The 19,337-nt window shown below is 35.4% G+C and overlaps 1 protein-coding gene across 5 annotated transcripts in view; it reads left to right on the top strand.

Annotated features, from left to right (window-relative positions):
- ATP8A1 (ATPase phospholipid transporting 8A1) overlaps positions 1-19,337 on the top strand; it is a 284,236-nt gene that overhangs the window by 228,914 nt on the left and 35,985 nt on the right. For all 5 annotated transcript variants that reach the window (XR_008912864.1, XM_007496505.3, XM_056802573.1 and 2 more), the window contains 3 exons: positions 2,417-2,478; positions 3,842-3,898; positions 14,932-15,039. Coding sequence is in view for 4 of the 5 variants with exons in the window: in XM_007496505.3 (XP_007496567.1) it covers positions 2,417-2,478; positions 3,842-3,898; positions 14,932-15,039 (227 nt within the window). In the remaining variant the exon portion in view is untranslated. The remainder of the gene's footprint in view (positions 1-2,416; positions 2,479-3,841; positions 3,899-14,931; positions 15,040-19,337) is intronic.

The following is a 19,337-nucleotide window of genomic DNA, read 5'->3' as shown; positions in this document are numbered from 1 at the left end:
TCTCTTAGTTTGTGGTTTCCTATCACAAAATCAACTTTAGTACTTAATATCAAACTACTGTAGTTTTTCAACAGTATATGAGCTTTTTTCTCATCTCAGTACCTTCACATTTGTCTTGCTTAGTAAACTCTGGGTTTCCCTTCTGCTTGGAAAAAAAGTGGTAGAAAATAGGAAAGTGAAATAGACAAATCTTAAAAAACAAATCAAGTGAATGCAATTCTGAATTTATTTTTTGCTCCCCCACTCCATTCAATCTAGGATGTGTTCAAAATTGTATGCCTTCCTTATGCAGAGGATTCATTTAAAAAGGAGGGTCAGAGAGCCAACAAATGGTTACTACTATCTTCCTGTCATCTCTGCTTCCTTTACAATCTATGCTGGCATTGGAATAAATGAATAGGACACAAACACACAGACTGTGTGCAGATTATCATTCAAAAGTAAACAAGGGAGTTAATTTCATTATGCTCCCACAGACAACAAGAAACCTAATTTTTTTTAGATTCCTCATCTAGAAAAGCCCATGATGATCTTTTGCAAATATAATACCATGAAGAAGGTACAGTTATTATGACAACATGCATTCCAGAGTATAAAGAGGAAGAAAATATCTCTAAAAGACTTAACAAGGTCCTTCAAGCCAAAGAAACACAACTTGACACTTGCAATTTTATTGTACTTTATGACATCTTGCATCTAATAGTATGTGACTATTCCATTCTATTATTTTATTATATTACATAAATTATATTAAGTCCTAAGTTTTCATAGCACCCCTATTGGTGGGTAGAAAATTTTATTGCAAAGCGTACTCAAGGAAAGATGGAAAGTTGGTGGGAAACATGGGTGGGGATCAAGAAATGAAGAGGCAGAAGGGCAGAAGTTTCATGCATTTAAAGCTTGAATATTTTCTTCTAGAAGATAATCAGAACTAAATTTTCTCAGTGTTTTATTGAAAGTATATGCTATCAAAACAAAATTTTGACATTTACAAGAAGTTTTTTTACAAAGGAACTTCTCCATAGCTAGATGCAGGGGATTCAGGGAGAAAAACAAAATAGCTTCTGTCCTCTGGGAACTTACATTAGATTGTACTTTGTTAAAAGCTGAGAATCAGAAGCTACTGGGTGTGTCAACAAATAAAAAATAAAAGTATCGTTAAAATAAAGGAAATTGATTGACAGAATACAATTCAATTTAGACAAATCATTTTAGAATCAGTTTTTCAGATAGTGAAATCATTGTCTGCATTGAGGCAATGCCGAGGAAAATACTCAATTAGAAATATAATGCACTCCTTTTCCCTAGACTTTCTCTGAGCTAAGACGTGCTTTTCTCAACTTGTACCCATCCTAAAAAGGAAGTTGGTGACTTAGAAGGAAGCAGTTCTGAGGAGATGGCCCTACTGCTATAACTCACAAGTTTCTTCACATAACTGTCATTGTTTTGTCTCTTTCGATAAGAAAGTTGTCCAAATTTTAAAAAGGACATCATCTTAGAGAAGAAAGGGGTAAGATAAAAAAAAAAAAAACATAGAATTACTACAGTTTAAACCTGATCTAATTATTCAGTCTATTCATAAACGAAAAGGGCAAAACTAAATGCACTGAGACTCACCACATTTTAGAAAAATTCCCACCATTGAGAAACAGACAGCAAACCAAGGAAGCCGTACAGTCCCAGAAAGCAGTGACAACCAAAACCTGAGAATTAAAGGTCATTTATAAAATATTATAGAGGCTCTTGGTGGAGTGAGATCACTTTAGGCTCACAAAACAGGAAAAAACATTTGAGAAAATAAATCCTTCAGAGAGCTTGGCATGAGATCCCTCATGCTACTATCATGGCACATGCCCTCATCACCATCAGCTAGACCGCTATAGTACCTCTCTTCATCCTCCTCCAGGCCATCCTTCATTTCAATGCTAGGTTAATACTTAGGAACTTCTGCCTAGTCAGAAAGATGGCCATTTGGATATATTTAAATCCATTGCATGCAATTTCATCTTGAATCTTGATTGGTCACTTATGTTCGCTTTTTCATCGGTGTACATAATTTAATAGGTTCATAAGCATAATAGCAATAAGTTTAAAATTGGACATTTTTAATGGTAAGTTAATTAGACATTTCCCCATTTGTCTAATTTATTACTTACCACATGTATGTATATCTAACTCTTGTTGAGTATAGTAAAGTCCAGAAGCATAATGACTTTATCTCATCTAAGTTTCTCTCCTCCCCAAAGTGTGTCCTAATGCCTTCCTGCAGACAGTATTTATTTAGTGAATGTTAAACTAATCATTCTAATGTTGTTTCATTATAATACTCATATTATATGTATGTGTTTTGCAGAATAGAAAAGTGCTAAAAAAAAGTTCAAATTGCTTTTTAAAAAACTGGATTCTTTTCTTTCAGGTACTGTATTTGGAAATGGAAAAACTTCTGATTATCTTCTGTTGGGAAACATTGTTTATACTGTGAGTCTGAACTTTTTTTTTTTTTACAAATATTTTCTTATTTCTTACTCACCTAATTTTTATTTTTAAATGCACAAATTCATGGTTTGGGGTTAGGGTCTCAAGTCACTAGAATTTTTCAAAATAAAATTGTTCCAAGTTTTAATAAAACAATATTCTTTTTTTCTTATTTAAACCTTTCCCTCTGCCTTGGAACCAATATTATGTATTGGTATGAAGGGTAAGGGTTGGGAATTGGGGGTGAAGTGACTTGCCCAAGGCCACACAGATAGGAGGTATCTGAGGTCAGATTTGAACCCAGGACCTCCCATCTCTTGGCCTGGCTCTCAATCCACTGAGCTACCTAACTGCCCCCCAAATCAATACTCTTTTAAACAATAACAAGTATCTCACAGACCTTGGTTTGAATCCAGACTATTGCTCACTGGCTTTGAAACCACAAGTAAGTCTCTTCACCTCCTCAGACTTGTTTCATTTACAACTCAAACTTAAGTTCCTTCCCATTTAAAATCTGTGATTCTGTGAGACTCATTGAGGAGAAAGTCTTATAAATATTGTCATTCCCACCTTATTAAGGAGGAACTTATGGTTAAGAGAGTTGTGATTTGCCCAGATTATGAGGGAGTAAAAAAAAAAAAAGATGTTTGTGATTTGAACCCATGTCTCTCCAGATTTTGAGTCTGGTGCCTTTTCCTCTAGACCAGCCTGCCTCCCAATGGGAAAAAAAAATTGAATTCTCTACTGTCACTGAATGGTTAGGGCTTAAAAAAACAACAACTTAACTCTAATTCTGGCTTCCCTGAAGTCTTATTCTGATCCCTCCTTGTAACGTGTGGGTGTACCTCCATCACTAAAATGATCTGAAACCCTGGAAGGTGTTTGAACCAGAACAGCTCTGGGGAGGAGTCTGGACACATAGCATCTGAGAGAGCTTTTGTCCAATCATCAATAGAGATAAATTCTGAGAATTTGCTGCAATGCAATTCATTTGGTCAAGGCAGAGCTTAACCTTTTGTTTCCTCATGTTGAAAATGAAGGGGTTACATGAATCATGTAACTATGGAAAAATAGCCTAAATTAAATAAATAAATAAATAAATAAATGATTTGGGGGAGAAATGCAAAATTAATTAATGTTTGAAGATTTCTGGCAAAATTAAAATAAAATGCAGGGATTAGATCAAGTGAGCTCTAGGATCCTTTATAACTTTAAAGCTGTCATCAAAAATACAGAAGATGAGTGGCAAGTAACTAGTTATTCCTCTGATGAACTGCAGGATAAATCATTTCCCAGATCTTTTATTATATCCTTTAGAAAAGTCACAACCATGAGATGAAATAACAAAGGTGTCTTTTTGTTTTAGTTTGTAGTGATCACTGTGTGTTTGAAAGCTGGATTGGAGACGTCGTACTGGACTATGGTAAGGGCAATTTCTATTCATCTGAAAGCTGATGGGCTACCTTAGGGTGTGTGTGGATAGCTACCATTTTTCCTTTTTCATTTCTAATGGAAAGATTTCTCAAAACATAAGGTCTTCTTGTATTAAAGGGTGAAGGGGAGCAATGGTCATAATGTGTACATGCAGAAATTTCTACATTCTCTAGCATTATTCTTTCAAGAAACATTTATTAAATTCTAACTATGTATGAAAACCTAAGGAAGAAACCAAGTTTAGATTAAAAAAAAGTAAGAATCAGATATTCCAAGTATGTGAAATTTCCGGATAAAAGCTTATACACCTATGGACCTAATTTTTTTTAATGTTACTCATTTATTTATTATGATTTTTATTTTTATTTTATTTATTTATTATAAGAGTTACTCATACTCTTATGAAATATGATCCTAAAATACCTGTGTCACTCCCTTTTTAAATAGACTGCTCAAAAAAGAGCCAATTTTTGAGTAGAAATGCAAAAGCAAACCATATGACATCACTTATCACATATATACGGGTATTTGATTTGGGGTTTAGGCTTTTAAAAATCGCTCTGTAGCAAAAATGAATAATATGGAAATAGGTATCAAGTGGCAACATTTGTACAATCCAGTGGAATTGCTTGTCAACTCTGGGAGGGGAAAGGGGAGAAGGGAGGAAAAGAAAATGAATAGTGTAAACATGGAAAAATATTTTAAAAACAAAAAAGAGCCCTTTCTGGTTGAATTAGTCAACATTTAGAACTTTTGATTATTCCACTGTCTTTTTTATTCAGTGATGCCCTCAGGGATATTAAGAGTATTTCTAGGGGCAGCTAAGTGGTTCAGTGGATAGAGCCCCAGGCTTGAAGATGGGAGATCTTAGGTTCAAATTTGGCCTCATATACTTCCTAGCTGTGTGACCCTAGACAACTCATTTAACCCCAATTACCTTGTCCTTATTTACTTCTCTTTTGCCTTGGAACCAATACCCAGAATCAATTCTAAGACAAAAGGTAAGGGTTTAAAAAAGAGTATCTGTAGTGCTTTTGGTGAAATATCCTCAATTGATGGTTCCAGTCCATCATTCTTTTCATTGTACCTGCATTATAGCCATCATTTTTGCATTACTGCCCCCAAATACTATACCTAACAGGGCAGATCAGGTTATAGAATTTGAGAATGATCATCTAGTCCAACCTATACCCCACAGAGATAGTCTCTGCTTACTGGGAGTTTGCAGTTTTGAAGTTGTTTATTGTGCTTTTTTATTATCATCAAAGTATTTATTTCTACAATTTACTGACAAGAATTTGTTTCATTACAGTTTTTCTCAAGTAAAAAAAGTATTATTGTATAACAGTGATGTCATATAATAGGTGATGAAGAGCTTGGTGGAAATTTCACTTTTATAAAGACAACTAAAATTTTGCCTAAATAAGGACTAAATATTTAATCCATTATATATGATCAGAATGACAATTTCAATCATCATTGAATATATCTGACCAATTATAGGCAATGTTTCATTGTTATAAATATCTATCAAAAATAATTTAATACCATTTTTAGGTTCTGAGTAATTTTCTTTCTAATTCATTATATTCCTGAGATAGAAATTTAACTACGATCAGATCAGATATCTCATTCAAATATTAAAATTTATTCCACATCTGATTTAGATGCTTCCTAAGAAAATATTGTTGGTCTCTAAATATATTTCTTTCTTTAGTTTCAATCTAGTTTAGAACAACTAGAGTGAATGCATAGGATTTATTTGCTAGCAACATAGTATCTGGAAATTATGTCACAGTGACTAGAGTATCAGCATTGGAGTTCAATGTTCTACGTTGAAATCTCACTTCAGACGCATACTAGATGTGTGATCCTGGCCAGTTGTTTAATTTTTTAGTACCCTAAGCAACTCTCAAAGCCTATCATTTCAAGAAAAGATAATGAGCTATACTAGTAGACAGAGTTCCTTATAACAGTGAGATATCCCAGGTCTAGTTCATATCCTTAATTTCCTTTTTAATTAGATAATCCACTTCATTTATGAAAACTTCAAAATTAGGCCAAAATTATCTCCTTCATTATTTCAATGATTTTTTTCCAGTTTATATCCATTTATAAACAAGCAATATGGATCGAGTTGGCACACATCTTGAAATAGCCTGCCTATAAAAATGAAGATAACTGGCTACGTGCCAGCATCTCTTGAAGAGGATGAAGGAGATAAATTCTGCAAAGAACTCAATGGAATGATTTAAAATAAGTGAATATATTTGAGGATACTCAATGATTTAAATGGAAATACAGGCATAAGAGAAAGAAGTAAAAATATGTTGGAAAAAAAGGTTCAGGATTAAGAAATAAAAGATGCCAAAAGCCAGAAATATTTCCTGATGAGACCATAAATGTTTTCTTCCAGAAAAGTCAGAAGGTGTTGGATGTAGCAAGCACTGAACTTTACAAAAATGACATTAGCTATGCCTTTTAAAAGACAGGAAATGACGGGTTACTGTGGTAGGGGTCATTTCCAAACCATGTCATGTCTGTGTGCCGTCAAGCCAGACATATTAGAGCAAAGGCCAAACTCAACAACAAATTAGGGAAAAAAGATGAAAAGGTCCTAAATATTGGCACAAATGCTCTAAGCTGACCTATTCGCAATGCCTCTAAAAGTGGGAAATTGTTCATGGAAAAGACATCAGCATAAATTATCATTATTTCCTATATGCATTTAACTTATATAAAAGTTGTAATAATAGCAAGAAGGTCAAAAAAGCTCAGAAATAACTTTTACACAGCAAACATTCACTATCCATGCTAAGCAAAAGAGTTTAGGTAGCCAAGAGCAACATAGATTTTTTTTACCATAAACTCATTTGTAAAACATAATAAGAAATCATTTGTATAAAAGTTGCATTTAAGGGGGCAGCTAGGTGGCTCAGTGGATTGAGAGCCAGGCCTACAGTTGGGAGGTCCTGGGTTCAAATCTGGCCTCAGTCACTTCTTAGCTATGTGACCCTGGACACGTCACTTAGCCCCCATTGTCTAGCCCTTACCACCCTTCTGCCTTGGAACCAATACACAGTACTGATTCCAAGATGGAAGGTAAGGTTTTGTTTGTTTGTTTTTTAAGTTGCATTTAAAAACTGTATTATTGCAAAATGTCAATTTGTTCAGTGGTTCTCTGGTAATTGCTATCAAATGAAGAACAAAGAGAGATTTGCTTGCCAAAGGTGTTCACCACTTCTATGGACCGTGTCTTGTCTAGTGGCCAAAAGCAGCAGAAGTTTTTTAATAGATTTTTAAGTCCTTCTGATGTTCCTGTTTGAAGAAGGCATTCAACCAACTACATTCAGCTTCAGAACATTTCAGAGCTTCCTTTGTCAGTAATAACCAAAACCACTCAAAAGGAACGCATCTAGGAATAAACATTCAAAAAAAAAATCCAAGTAGTTTACAAATTCTTATTCTCCAGATGATGGCATGCCATTGGATCAGCAGCCCATCAAGTCAGTACATTACTACATATATCTTGGACAGGTATTTCATTTGGAAAAGTCCCTCCCCCTCGGTGCATGGCTACAGAGTCTGACAAGCTAAATTCCCATATTAACCATGTAAAAAAATGTATTTCCTATTCATTCTTTTGGATCCGTGCTATATCATTACATTGATCTGAATTATAAAGTATTTCAGAATTATTTTTCTTTGTAATGTAACTATTACATGAATTTTTTCCTGGTTTTGCGCACTTCACTCTGCATTAGTCTTAGATGTCTTTCCAGTTCCCTTTGTAATTGTCCATTACATCATTTCTTAAGGCATAATAATATTCCTTTACATTTACATGCCACAATCGGTTTAGTCATTCCCCAACAGATTTTGATGGCTTCTTAGTTTCCAGTTTTGAGCTACCATGAATAGAGCTGTCATGAATATTTTTAGACCATTAGATTCTTTCCTTCTTTCTTTGATTTGTTGGAATTTAGACCTCGTCCTGGTGTGTCTGTGCCAAAGGGTTTGGAAGGTTCGGTAATTTTCTGGTGGTTTTTGTTTTTGTTCAGGCATTCAACTGTGTCTGAATCTTCGTGATTGCATGGACCATACCATCCATGGGGTTTTCTTGGCAAATATACTGGGCCAGTTGGCCATTTCTTTGTCCAGTGGATTAGGCAGAGGTAGGGTCACACAGCGAGCAAGTGTTTGAGGTCAAGTTTGAACTCAAGGCTTCTCAACTCCTGGCCCAGTATTTTATCCACTGAACCTCCAAAGGGTACTACTTTTCTGGGCGTACTTCTGATTTCCCAGAATGGCAGAATCAATTCAAAAATCCACCCTCCTGAGTTTAAATCTGCCCTCAGACTCTTCTTAGCAATTTTACCCTGGGCAAGTCACCTAACTCCCCATTGCCTAGCCTTTACCACTTTTCTGCCTTGGAACTTTAACATAATATTGCTTCTAAGACAGAAGATAAAGGTTGGGTTTTGTTGTTTGTTTTTTAAGCAACCTAATGTACCTGTTTATTCCCAGTTCCTACAACATTTGTTATTTTCCTCTTTTGTTATCTTTTCCAGTGTGATGGGTAGAACCACAAAATTACTTTAATTTGCATTTCCATCATTATTATTGCTATAGTGCATTTTATATAATTACTGCACTTCTTTTTAAAATTGTCTGTTCATGTACTTACCATTTATTTGTTGGAGAATGTTTTAGTCTTATAGATTTGAATCAAGAGATCATCTTTGGAGAATTTTTGAAGAATAGGGAGGGCATGGATAAAATTGATGAGATGGCCTGGGCAGGCTGTTATTTGTACAGTAGCAGGAAACATCCCCATCTCGGAAGCCATAGATCCTTTGAAGTATTTGAAATAGTCTACTTTATGAAAATGAAAGCTAAAATGTTTTTCTCAGGCACCATTAAAGCCTCATGCCTTTCTCATACCAATGGAAAGTTATATTTTACTTTTCGTAATTGATGTCTTTTTTTTTTAACTTTGAGTAGTTTTTCAAGTTCCAGTAACTTGGAAATCTTATTTTAAAAATAGCTTTTCCAAGTCATTCAGTGACAGAATAGTAAGCATTCAGGTTCCTAAAGATGTCTGGAGCAGTCATCCCCAATTTTTAAAAACATAACTCATTGCTAAGAATTTCTTGGGTTTTACTGCAAAAGGTCCTTTTTTTTTAAACTAGTAAATAGTTCCCGTAATGTCTATATGTACTTTTTCATATTAGCCTAATTAATGAGATTCTTTTCCATGATTGGGAATCATTTACATACAACATTCTAAAAAGAAAATTTCTGTAAAACATTATTCCTGCAATAGATTTATACATATATATATGAATAAAATCTCCTATAATAGAATTATGTTTGAAGATATAGTGAAATTCAGAAGAATAAGCCAGAAATGTAAATCAAAACAACTCTGAGATTTCACTACATATCCAACAAATTGCCAGAGATGACAAAAGATGAAAATGCTTTATGCAAAAGAGATCACGAGTCAAATCATATCAAATTAATTAGCATTTAATAAGGATTTAATATATGCCAAATATTTGCTAATCACATCCAAGTAAAAAGAAATAAAGTCCTTGCCTTCAAGGAGCTCATATTCTAATGGGAAAAAACAGCACATTAAAAGAAATGGAAAAGAAGTAAAAGGGAGATGGTACCCGCAGAAGGATGGAATGGGGCATGTTGGGAAAATTCCAGTAAAACAGGTATGGAGCCCAGAGAAGATTAAAGACTCAACCAGACCTGGGCACTTTCTTCAAAATGGAAAGTCTGGGAAGAACCGATCATTCAGGGCCTGAATTATCTTCGACATTGAGATGGCTCCTTCAGCAAAGTGATATTCCAGAGTAAGAAGGTGCTCTGTCATGGCAGAGAAAGTAGCCCAGGGAGTCAAAAGTTGAGCCTGAAGAGGAATAAAAGACAATAAGTAATGCACTGTTAATGGATCTGTGAAATGGTCCAACCATTCTTGAAAGCAATTTGAAATAGTGTTGTTCTTCTAAAAGACTAAAATGGTTGTTCCCTTTGACCAAGAAATCTCACTGCTGGGTATATACACCAAGGAGGTCATAGAAGAAAGACCCTACAGACACCAAAATATTCATTAAAATGCATGTCTCTCCCCTCTTTGCAGAGATGGAGCACTATGATTATGGAACAGACATTGCATATTCTATCATATTTTATTGACATCTTGGCTAGTTTTGCAGAAACTTTTTTCTTTGTTATAAGCATTGGGTCTATGGGGACGGGAAGAAAGAGAATCTATTCTGAATAAAGGTCCTATAAAAACAACAGATGCCAATAATATCTTTAAAGAAGCCAGAAAAGATAATGCCTATCCTTGCCTGTGATGAGTGCTTCCATACTTAACTCCTCCAATCCTCAGACAGCAGCTACATGTATATTTTTTTATAATTTATAAAAAATTACACATTACACTAATATTCTGCTTTTAGAATGTCTAAAAGTTGAATTCCAGGCAACAGAAGTGAAAACAATTAGCAGATTTTATCATTGTGTCTATTTGCTCCTACTTATAAAAGTAGTTAAGGAAAAGATCCTGTGATTTTTAAACACAATTTTTAAGAAAACCTTGGCATTTCACAAATGTTTGATTTTCGTAAGTGTCCTACTTCATTCCAAGCAAGCTAATCTTTATGTACAAGTATTTCATAATGAAAGTGGGAAGCTCTACTCAAATAAGCAATTGCTTCAATAAAGAGAAATGTAAACATACTGATAAATCAACCTGTTAAGGCACCTGCTATGTGCTAGGCACTGTGTTAAAATAGTCAAAAAATAGTCCCTATCCTCAAGGAGCTAATGAAGGATACAAACGAATATATATATATATATATATATATATATATATAGCAAGCTATATACGGAATAAATAAGAAATGGAAGCTGGAATTGAAGAGTTGGGGAAGGCTTCCAGTACAAGATGAGATTTTAGTTTGGTCTCATGGGGTGTCAGGGAACTGCTTTTTTTTTTTTTTTTGAGTAGTTTACATACATACAAAGGGTAGAAGAGATAATGGACAAGAGTTAGGAAGAATAGAAGGAGCAAGTGATGGTTTGGATTTTTTGGGGGGGGGAATAAGGGAGAAATGGTTATGTTTGTATGCAGTAGAAAATTAGCCAGTTTAGAGTGAAAGACTGAAAATAAGTGAAAAAATGGGATAACAGAAGAGAAAAAAATAAGTGAAAGCTGAGGATGAAAAATGTACCATTTATGAATTTTCTGGATTTTTTCCTTATTTTAGACATTACCTAATAATTAGCTTTTGAGTAAAAATCTGTGATTTTTATAAGTGCAGATTCTCCTATTGATATAGTTGAAAAGTCCCCTAGTACTTGGTAATTGGTAACTATGGGCACAATTCACTTCTTGGTGGTCAACCTTCTGGCAAAGAACCTTTTCCTTGGATAATTTTCAATTCAGTCTTTCCACCTTTTCATAGGCTCTGCCAGAATTTTACACTCTACTAATATAGTCTTCAAGAACCCTTTCGTAGCTTCCATGCCATGCATGCTATGAAACATTAGAATAGAAATTGAGCCCATAGATTGCCATATATAAATGAGAAATTGTATGTATATGTGTTTTTTTCTGCATAGATTTCCTTTGGTCAAGAGTTTTGAATTCTTAGTTGGATTTAGCCAAGATGCTGGCACTTAACCTCTCTCGGTAGGGTAATTTGTATCGCAACTTGTAATTTTCCAGAGCCATAGAAATATAAATATCAAATGATCTTTGTTATAGTTGAAACTCTATAATTGAATCCAGCAAGTTACCATTAGATTCTTAGATAAGAGTCTATATACAGTTCATTCTCAAATATCCATGTTAATTGATACAAGGAGTAGGATGGATAATTCAAAACAGCAAATAATCCAAAAGAATTGTACTTGTTTTGGTAATTTTAAAATGAATATTATGACCAACTTGGAAATTTGTAATATTATTAAAGAAATAACAATGGTTCTCATTTAGTGTTTTCCCACTATATAGTTTTTTTTCTTGTAGCAACTTCATGCTAGAAGGAGCACAAATATCATCATCATCGTGTTATGATTGAATATACTGATGGAACCTGCCCAAGATAGTGACTCAAACTCATGTCTTCAGACATAAGTCCATTCTATCTTTTAAAGCTCCACTTTAAACAAACCAACTCAGGAAGAAAAAAAAAATAAGTCCTGAGTCCCCATCTTCTCTCCCTCCTGCCCCAAAATCCACTCTGTTACATTCTGGAGACAGACGACATCAGCTTTCAGCCTAAGGCAAAGCAATCAGTGCCACTCAATCATTTTTTAGTCATGTCTGATTCTTATAACCCCATTTGGGGTTTTCTTGGCAGAGATCCTGAAGTGGTTTGCCATTTCCTTCTCCAGTTCATTTTATAAATGAGGAAATAGAGATTCTAAGTTACCAAGAGAGGTTCAATCTTCTGACTCCAAGCCCAGGAATGATTCTCTTTTCTCTCCAGGACTTACTTATTAGCTGACACAAATTTTAAAGTCCTAATTATTCCTCAAATTTGTATGTAACTCCGTGTCATTCTTTAATTAAGCACGGACCCACAATTTCTCTGCCATTGGCATTGCCCTGTTGTAATTAGGTCCTATAGGTGAGTGGGGGAGGAGAGGACAAAAACCTAGACTTTTAGAACTATAAGGGATGGTAGAGTTATTGAAGTCTAACATATTTTACAAATGAGAAAACAGAAGCTCTGTGAGATATTTGGGAAAGCATAAAACAGCATATGTTTGTATTTGAGTCATTATACCATGGTTTATTATAGCCATGGATCAATTAAGAAAGTTTTTATTGAGCATCTGCTCTGTGCCTCGCTGTGCCTACGTCCTAGAAATACAAAGACCCAAAACGAAACAGACCCTTGCCTTCAAAGAACCTTCGGTCTTCCTGGTTGGATAGCTAGTTAGCAGCAGGTGACGCCGGTCAGTTCTGTGTCACCTCTCAAAACAGAAGAAGGAACCATGGTTCACTGCCCTAGCCTGGCCTCAGTCTGGCCTCAGTCACTTCCACAAGGAAGCTGAAGTGGATAAAGCTTTTTAAGCAATTTTAGCCAGAACTTGTCATTGTTTAACTGGATGAGAGAAAGTAACCCAGCCAACAAGATATCGTTGAGCACATCTGAACGGAGAGCGTGCAGAATCTCTCATTGCAAGACAGAGATAGAATGAGAGTCCGATTGCAGTGATATTGGGTTAATCAGTAAAAGCTTCATTGAGAAGGTGTTTCTGAGTAAAGCTTTGAAGGCGATGGCATGAATTCATCTAAAAGAGATGGGTGAAATTTCAGACTAGAAGAGAGGAACTGGAGAAAGAGAGTGGTGTAAGCAAAGCAAGGAGATGCTCGACTAAGTTTGCTTGGATGGAGCTGACAACTTCTCTTCTTAAGTTTTAAGAAATGAGGCTAGTGCAATATACAGGCAAATTATGGTAAATTACAGTAAATAATTTTTTAAAATTTATTTGATGGGTCATGTAAAATGAGCAACTGTTGTTTCTTAAGTATACAAGGGACCCTGGGGGCAGTAAAAGAAGTGAATGCAAAAGGTGTCACAGAGGTCTTCATAGTGATTTGAAATAAAACCAGATCTTAAGTTGATTCCAAGGTTAAAAGCCGCTAGGATGTGATCTCATTGGAATATATTATGGAGATGACTCCTGAGCACACACACTAGGGCTCTCTTTATTCTACAGCATTTTTGATTAATCCAGCTGAGACTTTTTCTCTAGAGGCCAGTGGTTTATGTGAAATGACAGCTTTTCCTTGGCTTTCATTTACTATGCACACACAAGTTTCTCATTTACTTCATAACTCTAGAACTGTATATATTGTGACTGTGGGGGTGGGGTGGAGAATGGCATTTGGTGAGAGACTGAATAGGCTTATAATCCATAGGGAGGGAAAAAAAATTCTTTCAAAAACATTGAAAATAATCCTTTTGGGATAAAATCAGAAGCTAGAAAGGGAATTAGCAAACATCTGCATCTTTTCCTGGATATAATAATCCAAAACTTTTTAAAAGGTATCTTAACTTCTCTAAGATAATGGTCTAATACTTAAAATGTATAGGGAACTTTGTAATTTATAAGAAAAATTTATAAGAATAAGAGCCAAGCCATCTCCCAACTGATAAATGGGCAAAAGACATGAACAAACAATTTTCAATGAAGAAATCAATCATATATTCATATGTAGGTTTATTTAAAAATGCTCCAAATCACCGCTGATTAGAGAAATGCAAACCAAAACAATTATGAGATGTCATATCAGACTGGCTAAATTGACAATAGGACAAAATGACACACATTGAGGGGCTTGTTGAAGAATGGGGACACTAATACACTGTTGGTGGAGCTGTGAACTAGTCCAACCATTTTGGAGAACAATTTGGAATTACAACCAGGGAGTTATAAAACTGTGTATACCCTTTGACCTAGCAAAGAGTAGGTCAGGAAAAAAGGAAAAGAACCTATATATCACAAAGTATTTCTAGCAACTCTCTTCATGATGGCAAAGAACTGGAAATTGAGGAAATGTCCATCAATTGGGGACTGGCCAAACAAATTGTGTTATATAATTATGATGAAATACTGCTGTGCCAGAAGAAACCATGTGCAGGCCAATTTTTTTTTAACTTGGAAAAAATGAGTAGAATCAAAAGAACATTGTTTACAGCTACAGAATTAATACTTGAAGAGTAACTTCTGAATGTCACCTCCAGAGAATGAACTGAAAAATGGAAATGTGAAAGACATAATTGATAGATAGATAGATAGATAGTTAGATAGATAGATAGATAGATAGATAGATAGATAGATAGATAGATAGATAGATAGATAGATAGATATGTGCAGGGAAGAATTGAGATACTTCTAAATAAATTCTATTAATAAAAATGAATTTTAAAAAATAAATTAACTTAAACACCTTCTTTCTCTCCTTCCTCTTCCCACCTATAGTTCAGCCATATAGCCATCTGGGGCAGCATTGCACTCTGGGTGGTGTTTTTTGGAATCTACTCATCTTTATGGCCTGCTGTTCCTATGGCACCTGATATGTCAGGAGAGGTAATGTATGCTAAACATTCTTGTCCATAATTGATGACCTAGCTTTTATTTTCCTTTGAAACATTCACATTTTAGCATCATTTTTCACTGGCTTGAACTCTTTTGAATTCTGAAGTTATAAGTGATAAATCTTGTGAGAGGCCTTTTCCAAGTTTCCATGTTCTACTTATCCTCTCATAATCATATAAGGGACAATAAAAGGTACTTTGTTAGAAACTGGAAACCTTGCGTACACATTTATATACTCGCTTACCCAGAATGTATCATTGGTTTTAACTGCACATTTTATTGTACAAGTGTACAATAAAGTGTGTTGTTAAATCCAGTTATACATCTTGAATCTGAAATTGGAGGAATATTGAATATATACTTATATTTAAATATATCCTTACTAAATATAATAATTTGTGCTGTTTCTCTTTTTTCTAGAAAAAGGCATTCTTCAGCCCATTAAATGTAGTTTTTCAAATGGTCTTAACGATATCAGTTCAGTTTTCATTATGAAAGATTCGGCACTTTTGACATTTCAGCCTTATCATAGTCCATTTTCAATCTTGTCTTTCAGTGTCTTGTTACAGGAGTAGAATTGAGTTATTAGGTGTTTGGGAGGGAGTGTCAGAAGATCTCCTTTCTTTCAGAAGAAGTTCCAGCAGGATGATGGTTTATGATTTCAGTTGCAGGAAATTTGACATAAAATGTATGGAAGAAAATGTGGAAAACATTTCAGGATTTCCTGTGACCTCACAGTAACTTGCAAATCCACGTAACGTGAGCTGTGCTGCCGTGCTTTCTGTGGCTGCAGTAACGGGAGACCTTTCCAGTGGTTTTGCTGTATTTGTTGTCCATAAGTACTGCCCTGAGTACCTTTCACTTTTGACAGTCTGGTTTATAGATCATTTTCATGAAATTTTATCTGACAGGATTCTGCTTTGTATAAATTAGCAGAAAGCAGGCACTTAAAAAAACTCTTGTGGTTATATTTATTAGAGAGAAGGTTTTGATGCTGTTACAATGAAACCAGACGTATCAAGAAGCATTCACTTCTACCCAAAGTGAAAGGTTTTTTGAAGTATGTAACTATTCAAACTATAGGACAAAGGTCTTAACCTTTTTTTTAATATCACAGAACCCTTTGGCAGTCTAGTGAAACCAATGAGCCTTTTCTAAGAATTATATTTTTAAATGAATACAATGAAACATAGACTTTCTAAGAAAACCATTTAAAAATAATTATCAAAATGTAAATGTCAAATATTTAAATATCAAGATGTATACATTTTTTAAAGTTCCTGGACCCTAGTTAAAACCTCCTGGAGAAGTTTACCAATACTATATTTTAAGAAAAAGAGAAATAAGGATTTCTCCTTTCACCCCTAACTTTCTTTCCTATTATATTCATAAAATCAAAGACTATATTCATCTAGTGACATCCTTTAGAAAGTTCAATCCCATTTTATTTCTTTTTACTTAATATCCATTGTGCTTACTATTGGCATAACTTCTCCCTTCCGTCACAGTCATTTCATCTTATTTCTTGTTCTTTGATTCCCATGTTTTTAAATGAATAGCATTTTAAACATTCCATTCAGCATTTACTAAGCACCAGTTAGAAGCAGAGTTTTAACAATGATGCAAATACAGGATCCCAGAATTCTAGACTGAACATTAGAAGGGACCTTCTAAGACACCTTGTCTTACCCCCTTGTTTCACATGTAATAAGGTTAAGCCTATGACCCAAAGTCATATGGACAGTTAACAAAAGAGAGAAGATTTGAACTGATTGGTTCTGCCTCCAAATTCAGAGGTATTTCCCCTATACCTTACTGGTTGCTAGAAAAACCCAAATTCATGTAGATAGGAGTAGAATGTCTGTCCCATGTTCATTTCTAATATGGTAGCAAGTAGGAGAGCCAGGATCTGATCCCCAGTCCTTTAACTCAACTATACCATGCTTCCTCTCAAAAGAAAAAAAAGAAGTGTTAGCTAGGTAGCACAGTGGATAGAGCACTAGGTCTGGAGTCAGGAGGTCCTGGGTTCAAATGTGGCCTCAGACACTTCCTAGCTGGGTGACCCTGGACAAGTCACTTAACCCCATTTACCTAGCCTTTGCCATTCTACTTAGAGCTGTTATTAAGACATGAATGTAGAATGTGGAGGGAGGAGAGAGAGAGACACAGAGAGAAAGAATGAAAGAGTCAAAGAGAATAAGAGAGTAGAAGAGACAGAGAGAGAGACAGAAACAGAGAATGAGAGCTTCAGTGACCGAATGAGAAAGAATAAGAGACAGAGAATGAAAGAGTCAAAGAGAGAGGCAGAGAGACTAGAAGAGACAGAGAAAGAATGAGAAACGGAATGAGAGAGAGCTTGAGTGACAGAATGAGAAAGAGAATAAGAGAGAGAGAATGAAAGAGACAGAGACTGAAAGAGACAAAGAGAATAAGAGAGACTAAAAGAGACAGAGGGAATAAGAGAGACAAAGAATGAGAGTGACAAAGAGAAAAATAAGAGAGAGAGAATGAGAAAGAGAATGAGAGACAGAGAGAGTTTCAGTAAGTTAATGAGATGATGGCCCTGCACAGCTTTGAGTCAGAGGGGCCCAAAGAATTGTGGAACTCTGCTTTTCGGGGAACCACCCAGGGAACTAGGCTTGTGGTTCCCAGTGAAATGAGGAAGAGCCTGGACCCTGCATCTGCACACAACTACCCTAGAATATGGGAAGGAGGGACGGTCATGAAGCAAATCCTTTGCCACCTAAGTTTTGGTTCCCTGCTTGCCAGTGATGATGCACTCTCATTATTCCTGCCTCCCCCATACATAACATTGGAATAAATGTGCTGTGTGAGTCTAGATTTTTTTTTAATCCTTATTTTCAGTCTTAGTAACAACTCTTAAGGCCAAAAGCTAGGCAAATGGGGTTAAGTTATTTGCTCAAGGTCACACAGCTAGAAAGTAGATGAAGTTAAATTTGAACCCAGGACCTTGCATCTCCAGACCTGGTGCTTTATCTACTGTGCCACATAACTGCCCCTAAGTTTATATTTTACTTTGATTGGGATTTAGTTTTTACTGGGGAAAATGGCATATATTTATGTGGGAATTGTGCTAAAAAAAAAAAAAACTCAATCATTTTGGGTATTACTTGTACACACCACCATCTCTTTTTTTTAAGACTCTTACTTCCAGCTTAGAATTAATATTGTGTATTTGTTCCAAGGGCTAGGCAATGCAGCTTAAGTGACTTTCCCGGGGTCACACATCTAGGAAGTGACTGAGGACAGATTTGAACCCAGGACCTCCTATCTCCAGACCTGACTCTCAAACCACTGAGCTGTCTAAGTGCCCCCACATCTTTTTAAAGAATGTTATCCCTCTTCCCCTTGAATGCACCCCACACTTTAAAAATTTGAGCCTGGTTTTATCTCATGAGACCTGTGCTATTGCTATTTACAATTCATAGCTAAATGATTGCAGCATATTTTGGTAATCTTCATATGTGTTGCTAAATACTAACAAGACTTTATTTCTTTTCATTTTTTTATTATTTTCTGCCCTTTAAGGAAAGTATTTTTATCTTTATGTTTTCTTTTTAATATTTAATTTAATTTTTAATTTATTTTATTATATATTTATATTTTTTTAATCCTTATATTCTGTCTTAGTGTCAATTCTAAAATGGAAAGAGTGGCAACAGTTTTGTAGTTAGGTAGCTTGCCCGGGATCACACAGTTAGAAAGTGTCTGAAGCCAAATTTGAACCCAGGTCCTCCCAACTCAAAGCCTGTTCTCCCATACCCTTTTTAAAAGTATAGTCTTTCTATTACCAGGACAGGTCTACAAGTAGCAAAGAATGTGAGGTAATGCAGTAGTCCTCTCTTGTTAAGAGGCCATTATACAAATCACTTTATTTCCAAGAAAGACTATCTGCAGTCTCTAGTAAATGTCTGCTGTGGCATCCTTCCCAGCTGCTAAGATAATAGGAGTAGAGTAAATCAGTAGCTGCTCTGCACCTCCCGGTGTCAGGGAATGGTCTGGAGCACTGGCGTATTCCCAGAGGCACGCAGCTGGTACGTGTCACAGGAGAGACTTGAACCTGCGTTGTCCCATCTCCGAGCCAAACGCTCTGCCCACTCCACCAGAACAGCTCTGTCCTCGTGTGTGATCACGATCACTTTTTACTCATTTAAAAGTAAAGTCATTTTAAAATTAAGTCACTTTTAAATTTATTTAAAATGTACTTAAGTTAAAAATTAAGTAATATTGCAAAAAGAATAGATAAGCTACTATTACATTTTATCTGT

This window comes from Monodelphis domestica, chromosome 6 (assembly GCF_027887165.1).
Source record: "Monodelphis domestica isolate mMonDom1 chromosome 6, mMonDom1.pri, whole genome shotgun sequence".
Classification (NCBI taxonomy): Eukaryota; Metazoa; Chordata; class Mammalia; order Didelphimorphia; family Didelphidae; genus Monodelphis; species Monodelphis domestica.
The sequence above is the reverse complement of the archived record's forward strand: the minus strand, read 5'-3'. Positions and strand labels throughout refer to the sequence as shown.